The following is a 22,293-nucleotide window of genomic DNA, read 5'->3' as shown; positions in this document are numbered from 1 at the left end:
TGACACTTTAAAGCTTGAAACACACTGAAGTTGGACAAAACTTTACGCTTTGCTAGACAAGTACTTCAAAATTAAATGCTAGACACGATCAAATGTTCTCTTGCAATTGATAAGACTTGCGATAATTGCTTTTCCATAAAACTTGTGAATATCTCGGCGCGCGTCGGTGAATATCCATACGTCGAATCTTACTTGCCACTGACTGTGGTTCTTTTTCTTATTGACCTGCCCTATATTCATCCAAGCTACTGTCTGCTAATCCACATGTGGTAACACAAAGCTTGCGTGACTCCCATCTCATCGTACAAGTGTAATAAATCACATTTTCTCAAAGGATTTTAAGAGTATATTAAAAATCTAACAGTAAATTCCGAATGGAGATTGATGATAGAGACAATTTCTCTCTTCCATCACTCATACTTACAGTTTAATACTAGAATGGGATTTTGTTCCATTACATATGGACAAAGTAATTAAATAATTGTGTATCCACGAAGTATTTGACCAAATAGTGACAACCTCTGTGGGGTAAGCAATGAACGAGGAATCATTCTCGCCATGCATTTACTACCCTATGACTGTGTACTTTGCAAAAGGTGAAAGGTCAGCTACCGCGTCCATTTTTTTATGTGTTGATTTATAATTGACGTAATAGTTTTATGCCATTCTTGAACTTGTTTTGATCAACAGTCTATTTCCACCAAAACTATGGCAAAAAATCGCAAAAAAAAGTATTATTTCTCCTGCGAACATTTGTGATCTCTACAAACTGCTCGTACTCCAAGAAAAAGCGCGTTTGCAATCCCAAAGTTCAACTTTTTATAGTCGTATGATGGTGTCTAGCTTTGTTTGAATAATTCATGTTTATTCTACAAAGTCAATACCTTATTTCCACCAGGATATGACACCTGTTAGTTACCACAGAGTAATCTAAAGTTATATTCATACATTTCTACCTCATGGATACATGTTGTCACTCAAAACTGTGTTCACCAGAGACGTTTGTGTTAAAGATGGCGCGTTACTGGCTACCCTCGCCAATGGCAATCAGCAGCTACTCGATGTCAAACCACATTATTCTAGGGTTGTCCTTTAGTTTGTCTGTCCACTGAAAAATCTTTAAATACGCACGGATTATAGTCCACGAGCGATTCTCGTATTTTCTTTTCTTTTGATTAATGTATGTCAGTGCCAAAGGAGAGACTCCTATATCAATAGCAGTGTATAACACAACGATGACGTCTTGATAAAATTATAGTCATGATATACTCAAGATGAGATACAACATCTTTTATTATTATTAATAATATTTATTTATTTCATAGGATATACTTTTAAATTACACATTAATGAATGATAAGTTTATATTGTTTATTTAAATTGATAAAACATCAAACAGAGGATTTGAGTTGATCAAACATCCTATCCTACTTAACCGTGATAAAAATAAATGTAAAGTCTGCACAAAAAGTAACTCAGCTGTTATAAATACGCCTATAGATTCAGAACTAATAATTGTTTCACAATATTTCAACATAAAAAGAAGGATGGTTCATTTACGCGCATTTTGATACCCCATTTGTCCAATTTTGTTCAATATTGACAATACAGCAGTGTTTTGAAAAAAAAAAATACCCCAATTTAAAAGTTGCAGTTATTTGTATTGATTTGAAGTAAGCGCGAAGATAATGGCGGGCTTTACGTGTTACAGTGCTGGCATTATAACCATTGATCGCTGTAAACTGCAACTTTTAAATTCGGGTATTTTTCTGTAAAAGCACTACTGTGTTGTTAATATTGAACGACATTTGACGAATGGGATATCAAAATGCGTATGAATAAATCATCCTTCTCTCTATGTTGAAATATTGTGAAAACAATTATTAGTTCTGAATCTATAGGCGTATTTACAACAGCTGAGTTACTTTTTGTGCAGACTTTATATGTAAAATGGATTTACGAGTTTTTCAACTCTGGAACAGCGTGGCGGTAATAAATCATTCGACGGCTTTGAAATGGCTTTATAAAAGACTATATTCACATTTATTTATTGCAATGTAAGGCTGGCACCGATGCACCGTACATACCGTAAGCAAGATCCAATTAGAATGTTCCTCTTTAAATCATCTCTAAATGAAACGACGGATATTTTTGATTAGCAGAGCATGTTTATTAGAAAGAGCGCCACCAACGATCATTACGGTATATTACAACAAATGGAATAGCACCGTCAATATTCATTGGAAAAAATGTGTGTTGACCAGAGTGTTCCAAGTGCAACATATTAGATCTACAGGGTGTCCCAAAAAAAAGAGGCCCCACATTGCACCCTGTTTTTCTCCTATTTCTGAAATGTTGATTAAATGTATTTTGGTATGTAAAGAAACCTTTAATCGTTAGCTTTAATAAACCAAAACAATTATTTCAATCGGCTCACAACTTTTGAAGATTTGCCCTTTTGAATAAAAGTACCCGTTTTTTACTCTGTCCACGGATATCAAACAGAGTGGTTGGGATGGCTCATGCTGTGGAGTGGCCTGCACGTTCACCAGACCTCACACCACTTGATTTTTCCTTTGTGGCAAAATCCAAGATCTTCGCAAACGTATTACTGAATGCATACGCAAGTATCCGACGCACAAGTATGGTACGCAACGCAATTGATGCAATGAGGACCAGGGCTGAAACCTGTATTCGCCAAGGAGGCAACCAGGTAGAGGGCAGAACAGCACAGTAAACTCATTTCAGAAGAACCAAAGACAAACCAAACAGCCTTTAGGGCTACCTTTTATCCTAAAAAGAGAAATAACTTATGTTGTAAATAAAAAAAAAAAAAGCAAGAAACAACAAAGTAAGAAAGTAAGAAACATAATAAAACAAAAAGGCATAAAAAATAAGTAATTGCATGTAAAGCAAAAGAAGTCCCATTCGGCATCCATTTTACCCACAAATTAATGACACTATTAACAAAATCCATTGCCCATAAACCCACTAGTAAAGCCCATTCCATAAATAAAGTTATTTTATAAAGTTATCATTGAGGAATGTTTGATATTCATGCATGGTATGTGTACTCCTTTTCAATCTTTGAAGTAGCCAAACCTTCTCCGTGGACAGAGTGAAAAACGGGTACATTTCTTTAATAGAGCATATCTTCAAAAGTTGTGAGCCGATTGATATAATTATTAAAGCTAACAACTTAGGGTTTCTTTACATACCAAAATATATTTAATCAACATTTCAGAAGTAGGAGAAAAAGAGGGCGCAATGTGGGGCCTCTTTTTTTTGGGACACCCTGTATATGAAATGACCAGAGAATTATCTTCAAGACTTTTTCATTAGTGTCATTATTTTGGTGATTTAAAGTATTATGTTTAATTTGGATGTGACATTTATTAATAAGTTCATACTAACTGACAATTAGTGAATATACACATTTATAATTAATGGGTTTTTAGCGGGTTCGCGTCGGACAAGTTTAGAACTGTCAAGCTTTCGTCAGGAGTAAATATATTGTATTTTGGGCCAGTGGCCTTGAATTACATGATAATAAATGAACTAAACTGAACTGAACGTCAGGAGTAGCTCTGACTTCTTCAGGACAAAGTACCTAAGAATGAGAAATGTACTGATGGCTCTGAAAAGAGCCGTTCAAGACTGCCCCTTGTCTACAGAAACAAGCAGACCTCGCCTATCTGCTAAATTTAAAGGTTTGGTGGCCCTATTGAGCCGTTTACTGAAGACTGCCCCTTGTCAACAGAAAAAAAAGCAGACCTCGCCTATCTGCTAAATTTGTCCGACGGCGAACCCGCTGAAAATCCACTAACTGTTATGAATTCCCGTCGTAAAAGCCTATCCCACAATATACACATTTATTTTAACATGTGACATATCTTGTATGTACCAAATGGCTCATCGCCCGGCAAAAGGAATTTAACGAAATAATGTTTTACGTGACAAATAACTCGCATGTGCAGTACTGCACTGACCGTATGAGAGGTGATATATACGCGCAGCTGATAGGATTATGAATTTAGATGACACGCAGAATACGCGTTAAAGACCTTAAAGACGTGTATAAGAAAACTATTTAGGTAAAATAAATAAAATATTATATCCTTTAAAAACGCCGCTCTTTCAAATCCACATAAATCAGAATTATCTATAGTGAATGTATGTCTTGTTATTTTAAAAGGCATATAATATTTGTTACTAAAGTGCTATCACTAGCTCAAGTTTTAGTCATACATTTAGCCTCCTGGATACAGGACATGTTGTCATGCAATCCCGTGATGATCACTAGAGACGTTTGCGTTAAAGATGGCGCGTTACCGGTTACCTTCGCCCATGGCAATCAGCAGCTACTTGATGTCAAACCATATATTCTTGGGTTATCCTCTAGTTTGTCTGTCCGCTGAAAAATCTTTAAATACGCGCGGATTATAGTCCGCTGGCGATTCTCGTATTTTCTTTTCTTTTGATTAATGTATGTCAGTGTCAAGGGAGAGACTCCTATATCAATAACAGTGTATAACACAACGATGACGTCTTGATAAAATTATACCTAGGAACATGAAATACTTAATCTTTTATTATTATTAATATATATATTTCAATGGAGATAATTTCAAATTACATACTATTGAATGATAAGTTGATAGTATTTATCTAAATTGCTAAAATGACAAATAGAGGAATTGAATTGATCCAACATCCTACTTACTGTTAAAGCCACCGTGATAAAGTAAATGGATTTACGTTGTTTCATCTCTGGAACATTATGGCCGTAATAATTTATGCAGCAGTTTTGAAACGGCTTTAGTGGGCTCTTTTCACATTTATTTATTGAGATGTATGTCTGATACTGACGCACCGTAAATATCGCAAAATAGAGTTAATTAGAATGTTCTGCTGTAAATCATCGCTAGATGAAACGGCGGATATCGTTAAATTAATGAGCATGTTTGTCAGAAAGAGCGCCACCAATGCGATGCTATGTAATAAAACACACGGAATAGCAATTTGTGATATTGATTTAAACATGTGTTTTCAAGTGCAACTTTTGATCCGTATGAAATGACCAGAGTATTATATCTTCCAACACGTTTCATTAGTGTCAGTATTAGGGTCATTTACAGTATGAGGGATATATGATGTTTTATTTGGACGTGACAGTTAAGCCCATACTAACTGACAAATGACGAGTATACACAAATTAATTTAATTTTAACCTAGGTTACATGTTATACAGGGTGAGTCAAAAAAGTGCAATAGAGCAAAAAATCGATATTTATGTATAAACCAAGTTGAACTTTCCCATTATTATATACTATTATTATATACCTATTATATTATTATTATACAAAGGTATTATAAATGCCACACTCAATAGTCACCTTCTATGAAAAATGAAGTGAAATTTTTATACATTACATTACATACATACATTAGTTTATAATTTTCATATAGACCACGTCCAACAAGCAACAATTTAATGCAAATGCGATAGCAAAATGCATGAGATCAAATAACATGATTAATGATACAAATTGATTTTAACAGTGTATAACACAACGATGACGTCTTTTTGCTGCGATACCCAATTTCATTATTTGTCCACGAGGTACCATGTATTTTGAATGGGAGCACACAATGCACGATAAATGCACCAGCTCTGAAACTGACTTTAACTTAAATAAAGTTGATTTTTGCGTTATTTTTATATCTTTTTTCTGTTCAAACAAATTTTCTAACATTACTTTAAGTCCTTCATACCTCACTCGACTCCAACTCCAGTTTTTTAATCCCAATATGTCCAACTTACTGAATGTTTTGTAATTCACTCCACTCCAATTTGCGCGCATTTCATTTCGACATTTGAAAAACCCGCCCACAAAATTATATAGAGAATAAACATCTTTAAAATAAAGACCAAGGGCAACAACACTTTGGGTGATCCATTTTTTTCCAATGCCAATGAGGTTACGAAACTGGCAGTTGTTCCAAATCTACCTTACACAGAGTGGGCTGACATTCAAAGTTTAGATGTCTCTTGGACAAACATTAAAATTGGGTATCGCTATAAAATGTGTCATAAAAACTAAACGGTAAATGCCAATTCCTTGATTTTTTCACACAAGATCATTAATGGATATGTTATTTATAAAATGTTTTAAAACCTAAAAGGTTCAACTCGGTTCTTAAATAAAAAAAATGGATTATTTTCTCTATTGCACTTTTTTTGACTCACACTGTATAATTATGTGCCAGATGGTCAGCAGTCTAGCTGTTTTTTCTAAGAAATCATTTTGTTTGACATTACAAATACATGAAAACTCACATGCGCAGTACTATTATGAGGTATATGTACATAGTAAAGGATTATGATTAGGTGAATATGTATTAAAGATCTATAAATAATGTACTAGAAAATTGTTTTGATATAATAATCATAGCTTCAGAAAAGGGTGCTCTTCAGATTGATTCTATAACTTAATATTTTATTAACGCGTTATTGTATTGTATTCATATATAGCCTCCTGGATAAGGACATGTTGTCACTCAAAACTGTGATCACCAGAGACGATTGTGTTAAAGATGGCGCGTTATCGGCTGCCCTCGCCAATGGCAATCAGCAGCTACTTGATGTCAAACCATATATTCTTGGGTTATCCTCTAGTTTGTCTGTCCACTGAAAAAAATCATTAAATACGTGCGGATTGTAGTCCGTTGGCGATTTTTGTATTTTCTTTTCTTTTGATTAATGTATGTCAGTGCCAAAGGAGAGACTCCTATATCAATAACAGTGAAGAACACAACGATGACCTCTTGATAAAATTATACCCAGGAAAATGAAATACTACATCGTTTATTATTATTAATATTTATTTCAGTAGAAATAACTTTAAATAATACTATTGAACGATAAGTTGATATTGTTCATTTAAATTGATAAAAGTCAACCAGAGGCCTTGATTTTGTCCTATAGTCGATAAAGCCACAGTGATAAAGTAAATGTATTAGATTTACGATACAGTTTTCACGTCCGGAATATCATGGCCGTAATAATTCATGCATCAGTTTTGAAATGACTTTCGAAGGGTTTATTCATGTTTATTTATATTATAATTTATATTACACTGACGCATTGTAAATATTGTAAAATAAAGTCAATTAGAATGAAACCACGGAGATATTTATTAGGAAGAGCACCACCAACGATCATAACGCGGTTTATACAACATGTAGGTTCGAAATAAATTTAGCATTGTATACGCGTAGCAACTCACTGGTCTTTGACCTGGCGGGTAACTAGTACATCCTTGTGTTCACCTGAAATACCACAGTATTATTTTTTAGATTATGTTTATTAGGAAGAGCGCCACCAACGACCATAACGTGGTTTAATACAACAAACATACTAGCCCTTCAGTTTTTCGGTGTATATTGAACATTTGGAGTTCGAAAACCTGTAGGTTCGAAATAAATTTAGCATTGTATACGCGTAGCAACTGGTCTTTAACAGGGCGGGTAACAATAAATGCAAACTTATGTTCACCTGAAATGGCCAGAGTAATAAGTCTTTAAGACTTTGTTAGTCTCTGCATTCGTGTAATTTAAGGCGGGTCGGAGTGGAGCATGACCTATATAGTAGCGGTGCATTATCCGACACTCAAATATCAAGACAAATAAAGATGACACACAAGACACAAGAGGAATTGTATGGGCTGTATAAAAGAGACCACAAGGCTTGATATAAGGGGTAACATGATAACTTTTCCGCCCATGTGCATCATTGTTCTCGTGTTCCGTTTTGATATATTATTGGTTTTATTTCAATAACCGCAAGACCGTTTGAAATATGAATACGTTTATTGGCTTTCTTGACTAATATTCTACCAGATCAATGTATTAATATTAAGAAGTATACTGCATTTTTTTTTATAGTTAAAGAACTGAAACTAGACAAATGTGGTTCATGCAATCCTACTCGCGTGTTATGGTTTATCATTTGGATGTGACAGTTTGTTGATACTCACTGAAATCTGATGAGTATACAAATCATTTCATTATGACCTAGATTGTAATAATGCCATGGTTCAGTTTTAGTTAATGTAGGTTAGATTAGGTTTAGTTTTAGCCTATAATTGAGCTGGCAATTCGGTAAACAAATCTTGAATTAAAGTACGCAAAGAAGCGTCAAGAGAATAAATTATGTCATACCATTCAATCATATTTGAACCTCTGAAGAAAAAACCTCTACTCTACAAACATGACAAAGTTCAGGCACACATAAACCACCGTGGTTACTTGTAGTGTTTGAAGATGCAGATAAAAGTATTATTAATGTGAAAAGGAATCAATTTAATATGAGCTTCAAACTCTTTGTCAACAATAGCAGGATGAGAGATTATTGCATATGTCAATCAGTCGTGAAAAATAATCCGTTATATTTACTCGGGCAATTTTGTTTCATACTTCAATCAATAGATTCATGCGAGATATTTTATGATTCCCAAAGAGGGCGACAGGTTCTTGGTACGCTAGATATACCGGCAACATTATTCACCGTAATCCGTCCGCTCTTTACCAAACCACAAGTGTATCAATTTATTATTAAAATACATCAATATTGTCCACATCAGGCGTAATCTGTCCGCTCTTTACAGAAGCACAAGTATATCAATTTATTATATAAACACGCCAATATTGTCCTCATCAGGTGCTTTAAAAGGAGTGCACTTGTTCAAACGCTTTCACTCTGACGCTTAAATTGGCTATGGTAATGAGTAATTACACACGGGCCAGTTAGCTTGGTTAGCCTTGGGTGCTGTTTTCCAGAGGACACGAATAACCAGTATCTTATATTTGTTATCATGTGACAATACTTACTATTTGATGGGTCATTGACATAAATCATTACCTGCTTGCACCAAGAAGTACAGTTCGGTTGATTGGCCAAAGATTGTCCAAAAGGCATCGCTCGATGGTAGCGATGTAATTATGAATTTATTCTAACATTGATGCCGCTCATATCTTGTGAAAGTCAAGGTACTCAGATGATATTTATTCAGTAATGCTTAGTATGCTCTTCAAAAGGAAGAAAATCTCAATGTGAATGAACAATAGTCCGATATTATACATTCGCATATGTGAATGTTTTACATAATATCGACATACGGCCTAGATTATACTAAATTCGGTTAAAAGATCTTAAAAGTGGGTCAACGGTATTAAAATTAACCTTAATCATCAATTCTGGATTTGGAAAGAATTAGGTAGGAATTAGCAGTAAATATAGACAACATTTGATAGTTTTCTGGTAAAATCTGTTAATCTATGGTAAACCAGTGATACACTTATGGGTTTGATGTTTATAGATTTGACCTATTTTGTGAGGTAAAACATACACAATACACAAAAAAAACACCCCATACAGTATTATATTAAAAAGACAACCTTCCTTTAACATAAACGAAATCCATAATCCCTAGAAATGATCGGCACATTGCATATGCTATAAGAAACAGTACAAGAAATAAAAATATGAATTCGAGTCATGTATGTATGTATCGAAAAAGAGGTAATCTTGTGAAACTGGGCTAATCGCTGCTCTAGTATGCATCTCTCCCGTTCCAAGTAAGGATATTATAAAGTGTTTGCATACTTTACATTCTGACATGTTAATTCATATAGGCCTATAAGCATTGCTCCAGTTTCGACAAATGTCATGATTATTCCAAGTACACGATGTCACGTTTCAACATTTTAGGTACAGAGTGAAATAAAACTTTCAAAACTCCTATTTCAGAATGATTAAATTCTTAAATTGCCATTGCTGTCTCATTTCAAGCACAGTCCTTTAGCTCCATGTGCCTCCAGTCACTGTTTAAGGTGTATTTGAAAATAAACGAAAGTTGAAGTTATATTGCAACGTCAGATATTTTTATCTAAATGATGGCAAAATTTCACAGCTATATAATTTAGATATTCTACACTTTATTCCAGAAAAATACAACATTAATTTTGTGGAATACAAAAATATTACCCCATTATGCCAAATTGTAATCCTTTAGTTAAAACTAACAAGCACCAAGAAGTAAAAAATCAAAAAATCACATTTTGCCAAATATTTCGAAATAAGGGCCCAAAACATGCTTATTTGGGGTGTTTTTGTATGATGTGATAATCAACCCCAAAGACCAGACAGATTTCTGGTTATGCATTTTTGAAAAATACATATTCTAATCTATTGCATAACCAATTGTCAAAATTAATATAATTGATATTAGTTCTGTATACTGAATGGGTAGAAAATTATTAAAATGTGTCTTGAATGGGTAGAATATTCACTTTGAAATACTTTTGACATTAATTACCAGTTCGTTCTAACTTGTGGATGATGATTTATGTAATCCAAAAAAGGATAACATAATCCATAAAACTTCTGGAATCTGTCTTTCAATTCAAATTCCGGGCATAGATAGCCATTGGGGTTGGGAATACATTAAAATAGACGTGATAGAACGTTTATAAACATATCATAAAAAGTAACTAACCCCTCTTATATAATGACCATTATTCAAAAACGGGCGATTGTATTACAAATCCGTAAAATGCGTTGGAAGCAGAATTTATTTCTGCACATTTTTATACCTCATTTGTAGGAATTGACTAAATATTGACGTCACAGCGTACATTTAAATCAACGTAACCCACGATTTGAAAGTTGCAGTAAATTGTATTGATTTTGTATTCAGTATAATGGAAGGAAATCTGTGTAATAATAGCTGAGTGTTTTTGTATTGTATGTAAGTGCAACTTTCAAATCTGGACCTCACTACATTAAATTGACCGGTATTTTATTGTTTTCCGGGCTATTGTATCAAAAGAGGTGTCAAAATGCGGAGAAATAAATTCTGCTTCCAACGCATTTTACAGATTTGTAATGTAATAGCCCTTTATGAATAATGGCATTATTTAAGGGGGTTAGTTTCTTTTTTGAGATGTTTATATTTACCCAGGAAATGCATGGTGTTTCCTGTCCTCCTTTATGATTAACGAGATCATGTGATAGCAAAGACAATTTGTATTGGACAGTGACATATGTAGGGTTGTATGCTGTTTATGCCAAATCAATATTGCCAAATTGGAGCGGTTAAAAGAACTATATTATGACACGTATACGCCATTATTATTTAAGATTAATTTTTTAGGCAAGCCATTAAATGTTTTAGTATCTTACACGCGAGTTTCTAATTTGCACGTAACTAGGTCATTCTAAAGAAAAGTCGTTGAGCAATTGACGAACACGTATATCAATACCAATATCGCTGGCTAGTAAGGTCATCTATAGCAATTCAGTGAGAGCAAAGGGTTTTTTTTTAGTAGATTTGTCTTCTATGAAGGTTAAATTAAAAAATAATATCCCATTCCCATCGCAAAATGTGGGTTAACTCCAGGAGTGGCAAATCCCAGGGGTCAAACAATGCTTGGATTATTGTAAAAAGCATATCAAACTCTCCGCGGTCTTGTCACCAGTAAAAATGTATAGTTTCTACTATCTACGACTTATGGTTACAGGGATATAAGACAAAATGTGTCAAATGTCAAAGATCACTCACACAGGGTCAACATTATATAATTCTCCGATTCCATTAAATTCGGCTAAAATTGATCATCTTGCCACAAGGATTAAACAAGTATAGTTTGCACTCTATTTTTCCTGTATTTAACGAGATTAAGACACCAAAGTCAAAGGTCAATAGAGTTAAATGGCCATTTGTCACAGCATACTAAAAATGCCCTAAAATCGCATGCTTTTGGCCCTTATTTCCTAATTTCGATTGTCATTTCCAGTTAGAACTAACTAAAAGATCATGATAATATGTTTTTTAATCCAAAAAAATTAGTGTTGTATTTTTCTGGAAAAGGTATTGTATTTTTTGATAATTTAATTAAATTAAATTATGAGGCAGCAAATTAATAATTAGTCTATCACTATCTTTCTTTTTAAAGGATATTCTTGAAAATGATGACATCAAACTGGATGATATGTTTATAGCATCTCTTGTCACGGATATTGTCAAGGTAAGTTATAGCAATGAAACCCCATTAGCTAGCTTTGTTGCTGTTTAACATAATTATATTTACATGCTTCAGTGCATTTGAGAACTGAAAAACATAAAATGTGTAACATTCAGGTTTTCAGTAAGGCATCACGTCTAATTTGGTCCTATAGCACTATCGGTGCCCGGTTAGGTACCGATGACACCTTATATCACTCCCTGGAGATGTAATAAATTGTATCAAGCATAATAATTAGCATTTTGCATAGTGTTACCGAGTACGATAGAAAGATTCATCGGTACCTATCGGGGCACCGTTACCGCTACAGCACCAAATTAGACGTTTTACCTAATGTTAACTTATAGGACAACCAGGGGCGGAGAACGCGCATTAACTTGATCATCATTTTTAAACATCAATAGCAACTTAGTGTTGTCTTATTAAAATACAATTTTCTTTAATATTCTATATAATAATTGTGGTTTTACCTTATTTTGGTTTACCCTGGATACAATGTGTACCAATATAAACAACATTAACGCCACAGCAAAAGCTTTATAAGAGCATATATACTACCATTCTGCTTAATTTGACCATTAATTTGCTCAGCTCCACCGCCATAACTCACATAGCGCCTGCTATTGACAACTGTTTCTTCTTGTAACTTTTAATATCTAGTTAATTGGTTCATGGTGATGTGATGTGTTTAAATGAAATAAGTTATTTGTCGCTAAAATGATGATATCGCTGGTGGAAATATTTACAAAGAAAAATTATCTCCAAAATGAAAATGATAAAAAAGAGAAAACGGTTTTCGGTTGGTACGTTACAATGAATAGACTATTCGACTTTTAATGGATTTTTTCTTTTTGCATTGTAAAATAAATTCAGTAGATGATATATACAGGGGCGTATCCGGGGAGGCAAACTTTCCCAAGAAAAATTTGAGGTATAAAATGGGGACGACAAAGAGTAAAGTGTCCTTTAAAAATTACTAAAAATTGGACAGAAAATTGACAAATGGGGACGGAAATTTTGGCAACGCTACTGGATATATAAATGTAAGGAATGAATTTGACCGACAAGTTACTCATTTTGTCAAATTTCATCACATCATGTGATATTATATCCCGCTAACTAACACATATATTTCATTCCTTGAAAACAGTTGAATCACAGTTAGATGTTCCGGTATAAACATTATAATAATATGACATGACTGGACTTAATGCTTTCCGCTGTTGACGTTTTACTTCAAGACATCTTTAATTGTTTTTAATTACGCTTACATTTTACCTTAATAATCCTGCTACTTAAGCAATTATTTAAAGCGGATTCAATTGCTATCGCATTACAAGCTTCAACTTGCCGTATTCATCATGTGCGAACATGAGCCAATTCCATAGAGAATAGTTTTGACACTTTTCTAATAAGCGGTTTTTTACTGTCACTTTCCTTTTTACATTGTGACATTTTGGGAACACGTATTCAATTAAAATGCTTGGTTGAAGTAAATATTCCCACAAGATTTGGTTTTCCTACACCAAAATAATATAATCATTATTCGTCGCGCAAATTTGATTAATATATTGAATTACAGTAAACAAGCTGATTCCTTTACTCATCTTGAAAGACATCGAAAGGAAGCAAATTCTCTTTCAAGCACTGATGGGAACAGTCTTAGCTAATTTCATACAGGTTGAAAGGTGAGGCAGCGAAGCATTTGCAAATCCCCGAAGCCTTTTTGAGACGAGCCAAATTTTGTCATTCTAATCCACCAGGTATCGACCAAATTGTCACGCTTTCAAGAATTTGTTGCGCTAAATGAAATATTTTTTCTTCTCAGAATTGGCCCCATTTTGGCAAATTAGAGAATTTTCGTTTGCCTCAAGAGGGAATACTAAACTGTTCCAGTTACAATTGTCAAGTCTTTATCTTGTCAAAGGTTTATTATAACAGACCAGTCAAAATGTGTCATTAAGCATTCGCACTTCTTTCATAGAGCAGATAAACAAGTTTTTCGCGTATGTTCATAACCTTTACTTTTACTTGGTTTAAGAATGAAACTTTCGGACAAAACAAAGTCACAAATTAACGATTCCAAGAATGACCTTTTACCAATTCACAAATCATTCTAGTATTGTTATAAACACATCCAATAAAAGAAAGTCCCCACTTGACAAAGTGGCCATAACTCTATACATAATTAAATAAAATCAATCAAACATGAACATGAGGAGCATTATGTTAGCTGCAATATCATACCAAATTAGTGTAAAAATAAATCCAAACATTCATTCTCCTGAAGTCAGTTGCTTTACATTGCTGACCGCGGTCTTTTCTGGAGAGCATTTGCATGGGCGATACCTATAGACGAATCCAATTTCACGCATTCAATGGCAGCCATAGATGGGTCTCCCCTTAGGTTTATCCCACCTAAAATGTGAAATGATGTGGCCTTGGCGGGGATATTAAACTGCATTCCATCACCCGTGTTACACGTTGACAAAAGAATGATGAAAGTTTACAACACAATACAATTCAACATCGATTTTTAAACGGATTTAATTCCACCCAATTGGGCAGTAACAACACCAGTTTGGTGCAGACGGGACCCAGTAATGGCCGACTGAATTCTGACCATCGCTTGACAAGTAAATCACACTGCATTTGTTTAAATTGCATGAAATTATCAAATGTCATTCACTCACTAGTGTTTCGGTCATTCCGATATGTTTTTAAACAAGTGCGATATCAGTTGCAGCTAACAAAATCCTTTACACGAATTTGCGTAAGTTTATGACCATCCAATCAAGTGACGCTTTTCTTTTATTTTTGGATGTGTTTTATCATGAAACAGAATACTATTTGTGAACTTCATTCCAAATTCAACCGTTGATCTATTTTGTTTTTAATAAAGCAAAGTACAAGAAGTGAATATTAGTCGGTAGCAAATAGTTCACGTGGAACGAAAAGTTTAATTATAAATAGTTAGGCTAATGCATATGAAAGTAATTGATCAACTTTTATACTTGATGCATCATGGCGTCAATTGACAGCTTGTCTTCATATAACAGATAATAATTGCATCAGAAACCATGAAATTACCTCGGTTTAATTTGGTATTAAACAAGATATGCTCATTTCATTAAAATGATATGACAAGGATTATAGCTGACACGGCGCCATTCTGCTCAAGAAACACCAATGTGAAATATTAATTTGATGACAACCGTTCTAAATAATTCTGTTGAGTCATATTTCCAAGAATATTACAATGACAGAGTACCTCGTATAACGTATACGAGGTACTCGGTCATAAAACATACAAATTATTACTGATACATTCGGGCAGTTGGTTAAGATGAGCCACAATCGAACACAACCATTACAAGACACGAAATACGGAACATAATAAAACATTGCACGTTTGTGGCCAAACTCCAGAATTTTTAGCGTACAATGACATGCATTTAGAAATTGTATACAGTCTCTTAATAGTTGATTTCCAGATAAAGAAAATTGCTTTAAAATTAATATGGGCTTTTGTGAAGAAACAATCAAATTATGTGTTAAAATCTAAAAAAACCCTTTTTAATGTCCATAGAGTATAGAGGGATAAAAACGAAGTATAATCATCTATTTATCACCGAAGTGGTAGACCGCTCGCTTGAGCTGTGATGAATAATAGCGGTCCAACTTTGTTGTTGTGATACTGGGTGATTGGCGGTAGACTTTTGTAGTCGTTTCTGCTTAACAAGACACCAATTTTGCCTCCTTTAGAAGGTATCTGGTAAATTGATAAACGTGTGTTGCGTGCCAAGCTCAGTCAAAGCAGTGGGCTATTCCAGTTGAAATCCATACACCCCCTGTGTATACATGACCGTAATCTCCTACATAAGGAGTGTGAATTTCAAACGGAAACACTTGAATGGGTGACTCCATTTGATATCTATACACCCCCTGTGTGGGACATTAAGATCGTGTCTTCCATATGGGTGCATGAATTTCAACTGGAATAGCCCAATACGTCAGCGTACCGTATAAACATACCATCTTTCACTACCAATCACTAGAACCACTAATTGTCAATTTAACAATAAATTGCAACATAAACCTTACATAAACATTCTTAAGTTCGCTAGCTAAAGTTTTCCCGACTCACGCAGTCAGCATAATACAGTACTCAATCCCGTAATTTTATTTTACATACGTATGACTGTGAAATTTTATTACAGGGTGTATCACAATGACTGGCACCCATCAGCTTTGTTGTCTAATGAAACGCCTGCTTTTTCCAAATTTAACATTTGATCCACTTGAAATGAATAGGCCTACTATTTATTGTTTAATGACCTTTTATAAGAAAAATTGACGAATAAGGTGGGCGTTAAACCCGATTTTGATGTGCCATTTGTGGCCATGCTTACAGAATACTGATGGGTACCAATAATTGTGATACACAATAATTGTGATTGAAGAACTTACTTAATACTTTACTTTTTATAATTTTTTTTACCAGGGAATGGCATACCTCCATGGGACAGAAATTATCTCCCATGGAAACCTGAAATCTTCCAATTGTGTTGTGGATAGCAGATGGATACTGAAGATCACAGATTTTGGTCTACAACACTTCAGAAATGGGACACAGAGTGAAGAGAAACAAGACCATTCATATTTTCAAAGTAAGTTTTTAATTGATCTCGGCTTTTTGAAAATATTTGTTTGTGTTTCTAATTGCTCTGGTTTCCTCCTCATTTAAAACTGGGATTTGTTCCCTGAATATACTGATCTGCTATAAATATATAAATCCAAGCACTCAAACTTGAATTACCAGCCGATGCTTTGATTTGGAGGAGTAAAACGTAAAAAGGCTTCATTTGTGGTGTTATCCCAGCAAACTGAAAACGTTTTCCACATTATTCGCAAACGGTTATAAAACATGTAAAAGGTTGCCAGAAAACGTTTAAATATCTGGTTATTACTACGCCAAAAAGTATCCGTACACTTGGAAGAAATATTATAATTACAAAACTGAGCCATATTTGGGGAATATAAATTTTTTTAATAGATACAGTATCTCATCCGGCACCTTATGACACCCCATTAAATCCAATGTGACTTCAAGAAGCAAAGTTACAAGCATTTAATTAGACGAAGGTCCAGTTTTAAATGTGACAAACTGGCCTATTCAGAACTCCACGGACTAGACATCTGGTTTGATAGTGGGATGGCTAATTTATGCGTGTCTTCAATTTAATTCAAAAGGAACAAAAGAAAACTGAAACAAAAGAATTGACAAATAAAATGAAAGTACAGAGAAGTAAAAACTGAAATAAAAACTGCTTTAAATAAAGCTTCATTGAAGAAACTGTGTTGTCTCTTTGTTGCGGTTGTTGGAATTTTAGCAACATTTTCAAAATGTTGTTGTATTGTTTTCATGCAAAACGTTTTCAAAACGTTTTAATGACCTTTATAAAAACCCGACATTTAGTGCTATTAAAGCGTTTTTACCAAAAAGCAAACCCCAAAATATAACCCGTTTAAAAGGCCTTATTATGTTTGCGTAAGTCTCGAAATCGTTTGTAACTTTTCTCTTTCCATTTCACTAAACTTACTTACGAAGTAATAGGAATTTATTACATGGACATTTCGTAAAGTTACGTCTAGTATTGGGTATTTGTTAAAAGTTTAGAGAAATACACCCCTGATTTGTTATCTATTTACTGATACTGCTTTATTACTATTAATCCATTATCTGAGGCTGGTCCCATGTGCATGAAAGGTATCCTAAGTTACTTCACAGTCATGTACTAGACCATGAGACATGACATAAAAGTGAGGGTAGACTTTCGGTATCCTTCCTGGCAATAACTCCTCTTGAGGTCATTGAGCAAAGTTTGAAGATTGACCCATATGCCAAGTACAAAGACTTCTAGCGGAGTTATTACCATGGTAACGAAAGTCTACCCTCACTTCTTTGTCATGTCTCATGGTCTAGTACATGACTGTGAAAGTAATTTTGCTGATCTTTCATGCACACGGGGTCAGCCTCAGATAATGACTATTTGGACGACAGAAATGGTCAAGTTTGTGATAAAAAGTGTTGTTTGAAATGTAAAATGTCTTGTTATTAATGTTACAAGTATTACAATCGGTGAGATGTTTCTGGTATTTTCTATCCTTTTGATTTTTCTTCTGCTTATAAGGTTTTATATGGCGAGGGTCTGAGCTACTTCGGGAAGCTAAATTTAAAGGTGCATTGGACACACTCAAGACTGTATTGAATATATAATGCCAAATACAAATAAAGAAATTATTCGAAACTGCAGCCCATCTTGAAAGTAATGTACACAAAATGCACAAACACACATACGCACAAAATCACTGAATGAAATAATTTGTAAAATACAGTAAATATGAGCGGTCAGATTTTAAGCCTCGGGTATTTGTGTTTGTCGAGTACAAATAGATTTATTTGCTTTGCTTACTTGAACACTTGACCGCGAATATCGACGTAATAGGTTTCAATCAGCTGCATGTGAAACACAATATGATTAATATTTTGGATTCAATTTTCACAATTGCACAATGAATAAATTTTAGCATTTCCTTCTAAATTTATGAGCAGGGGGAAAAAGCAAACAAATTCATCGTATTGAAATATTCACCGTCATATCTCGATATATTCATTATCAAAGAGGAATAATTTTTGTCTTGAAATAGTAAAACAAATATTTTGAAAGATAGTTGTTAAACAACTTTCCAATATTGATTGTATTTTGTTAGGATGATGTGATGATATTTCACATTACAAAATAATAAGTTACAATGCACCCATTTTTTATATCTAATGAAATTAAAATCACACACTCCGATGATAAAGATAGTTACTTTTTATTGCTTTACAAGCTATAGTGACATGAATTGAAATTATAACATTAAATTACTTTCGATTTCTTTCTCTATTCGACAGGTTTATTATGGCGAGCTCCAGAGCTGCTTCGTCAAAGCAATAGTCTTATTGGAGGTACGCAAAAAGGCGATTCGTATTCTTTTGGGATTATGCTGTATGAAATTGTATTACGGTGTGGGCCGTATGGAAATTCTGACTTGGTTGCAGAAGGTGAGATAAGTGTTCATTATAAATACCAGCATTAATAAAAACACACTTAAGAACCAATTCCTGAAATTACATAAATCGTTGCTATTTCTAAACATGTTAATCTCACTGATCAAAAATCCACATATAATTTATCGAATGAATTTGTAATAAATGTGACTTTAATTCCATCTTTCATACATATGAAGTAACGCATTGTATGAAAAATTCATATATGTATCTTACCAGGTTCGTATTGTATTTTGTTTATTTCACATGACTTTTAAAGGGCAGATGGCAATGACACGTATCTGCTCAAAAGAAGACAAACAGAAAAAGCTAAATCCCTTGAGTTAAAAACTAGGACAACACATTGTCTATCAGTGAAAGAACAGTGTATCTGTCTGCAAAATAATATCTGCCTTGAAAGCCGTTATCAAATAGAGTTGCGTTATAACGGAGGTTTACAGTAGAAAAAGAGCACATGGCAGCTATCACTTACTTAACTTATACTTTTTTCTGGCGCAAACTTGGCGACTCATACCTTATCCCCACGGAAAAAATATCGATAATGGCTTACTTACATCAGTTATTCATCACTCGTTTAAGCTTCATCGTTTTATTTCGCCAGTTGGCACCAGTTTTCAGTTGGGGATCAACACGTGAACGACCTCTGGCTCGCAATATGTATTATTAAATTTGAACCAAATCTATCTGGCATATTGTCATCATATTACACGACTTGGTTCGTGATAACTATAATCCCTGACTATAAATAACTAATGATGTACAGTGATGACCACTCGTAAATAATAAATATTATGGGCGATATAAATTTAAGGTTATATACATGTAATATTCTGCTTGTCTCTTTCAACCGTCAATATTCAACCGGTTATGTGGATTCATTATTAATAAAGTTCAGCAAAAGATGATTAGCAATGATAGAAGTTTAATAACCGAAAAAGGCAAAGGTGAAGTACAAATAATCTTTCCCCTCCTGGATTACAGAGAATCTACATTTAGTGTAATCCAGTACTATTACTGCTACTACGGTACTACAATGACTACACCTGTCGAAATAAGCCGGCAAAATTCACGTAAATGTCCATTTAGCTTGGAAAGCAAGATGCTTTCTATACCTGTGCGCCGTCGGTTTGAAAAGAGCTTTCGTCGGATGTGACTCTGACTTCTTCAGTACAATACAGCAGAAGTAAGAGTCACAACTGACGAATGCTCGACAACGTTTAAACCTCGTTTGTTTTTTTATGAATTCCCGTCGTGAAAGCCCCTCTACTTATATACGGTATTAATGTAGTTGGCTACACAATTTACATTTATATGATCCGTAGTCGAGCAAATGGCTCTGAAGCGTTAGGCACTACTTCCACGTGTTTTTATTAGCTTCAGTAAATAACATAATTACATATTATTTCCTTTCTGTTCACAGAAATAATAGAGAAAGTCAAGTTTCCGCTTGACCCAACTACACCATATCGTCCAAATGTGATGGAGATTGAGGAATGTGAGGAATGTCTACTAGATACAATGCAAGAATGCTGGGGAGAATGTCCAGATTTAAGACCAGACTTCAAGACAATACGAGTCAAATTGAAACCACTTCACAAGGGAAAGTAGGTTTATTTATTTTTTATTGGTATGTTATCAGAGTAATCTTACAAATTTCTGCACCAATGCATCTCCCTAATTACAACCATAACGAAAGGGTACTGTTACACATTAATTAAAACACATAGTTTACATGTGAATACACTTTGTATGATATTATCATTACATCAAAAACCAACCACCAAAATGAAACCATTTTCGATTTTTAAAGAACTAGAGGCCACATTCTATATTGACAATTATTACAATGCCTCCTAGTTTTCAGCGGCCTAAAACCTTGAATATCTCCAGGGATTGTAGCCAAAGAACATGTTATATTTGCATTTGTTTCTTAAAGTCAAATGCACGTGATGTTTTCCGTCGTTACATTTGTTGCACACATGGAAGCTGTTTGCTCTGACCTGATTCTCTATCCTCTTTTCTTACATGATCTAGAAAAACAGATATACTCGACAATATGATGTTGATTATGGAGAAATATGCCAATAATCTTGAGGAAATTGTCGAAGATAGGACACAGCAGCTGGTTGAAGAAAAGAAGAAAACAGACAACCTCCTTCATCGAATGCTGCCTAAGTAAGAATAATAACCACTATTTATGTTTCATAGAAATACTAAATACATTTCCCATAAGGCTTCGGAATAGTGGCGCAAGTATTATGTCATAAATTCCTTTAAAAAAAAGGACAAAACTGACAACCAATAAAAATTAAGATTTAATTTAAATCTGGTCAACCAGACATACCTATTTTGACGGACGAACCGACGTTGCGACTGAAACCTTCAGTCTTCAGCTGGGTTGTGATGCAAATGACCTTGAGTACCGGACACTTCCGGTATTGATGACAATCTACGAGGAATGTCCTCTATGATCCTGTCCCAGCCGTGTGATAGTTTGGCCCGGAAGTGTCCGGTACTCAAGGTCATTTGCATCACAACCCAGCTGAAGACTGAAGGTTTCAGTCGCAACGTCGGTTCGTCCGTCAAAATAGGTATGTCTGGTTAACCAGATTTAAATTAAATCTTAATTTCAACATACCAAGATGAATGAGAGTCTACACAGTTTGAACCAATAAAAATGATTTTTATCACTTAGATTAGCTACAGAGGATCGGAGGTAGTAATAAAAAAATCGGATAATAAAAAAAACACCTTAGTGCTGCATGTTATGAATTTGACACTTTATTGCTGTAATATGAATTTGTTTAATAGAAGAAAACAAGCGGTACTTGTTCGTTATATTATTCGCCCTTCAAGTTCAACACATGAAAACCTGAGCGCAAGAAGACCGTAAGTCCACTTGGCCCCTCAACATGTATTCACTAAAGTTACGTATAGTTTCTTAAGGTTTTATTATGTTTATTGCATGTTCCAGGGTGAAAACATCATGAAAGGTTGTGAAAGATTTGTTTTGGCCCCTGAACATGTATAAAACATTACCAAACTATACGAAACTATACGCAACTTTAGTGTATACATGTTGAGGGGCC

The 22,293-nt window shown here is 34.3% G+C and overlaps 1 protein-coding gene across 3 annotated transcripts in view; it reads left to right on the top strand.

Moving 5' to 3' along the window:
- The window catches only part of LOC140151410 (speract receptor-like), a 141,336-nt gene that overhangs the window by 97,487 nt on the left and 21,556 nt on the right, over window positions 1-22,293 (top strand). For all 3 annotated transcript variants that reach the window (XM_072173740.1, XM_072173739.1, XM_072173742.1), the window contains 5 exons: window positions 12,019-12,090; window positions 16,592-16,757; window positions 19,049-19,198; window positions 20,625-20,808; window positions 21,239-21,379. In XM_072173740.1, coding sequence (XP_072029841.1) covers window positions 12,019-12,090; window positions 16,592-16,757; window positions 19,049-19,198; window positions 20,625-20,808; window positions 21,239-21,379 — 713 coding nt within the window. The remainder of the gene's footprint in view (window positions 1-12,018; window positions 12,091-16,591; window positions 16,758-19,048; window positions 19,199-20,624; window positions 20,809-21,238; window positions 21,380-22,293) is intronic.

Source organism: Amphiura filiformis, chromosome 4 (genome assembly GCF_039555335.1).
Source record: "Amphiura filiformis chromosome 4, Afil_fr2py, whole genome shotgun sequence".
Taxonomy (NCBI): domain Eukaryota; kingdom Metazoa; phylum Echinodermata; class Ophiuroidea; order Amphilepidida; family Amphiuridae; genus Amphiura; species Amphiura filiformis.
This window is presented reverse-complemented; position numbering and strand designations above follow the sequence as displayed.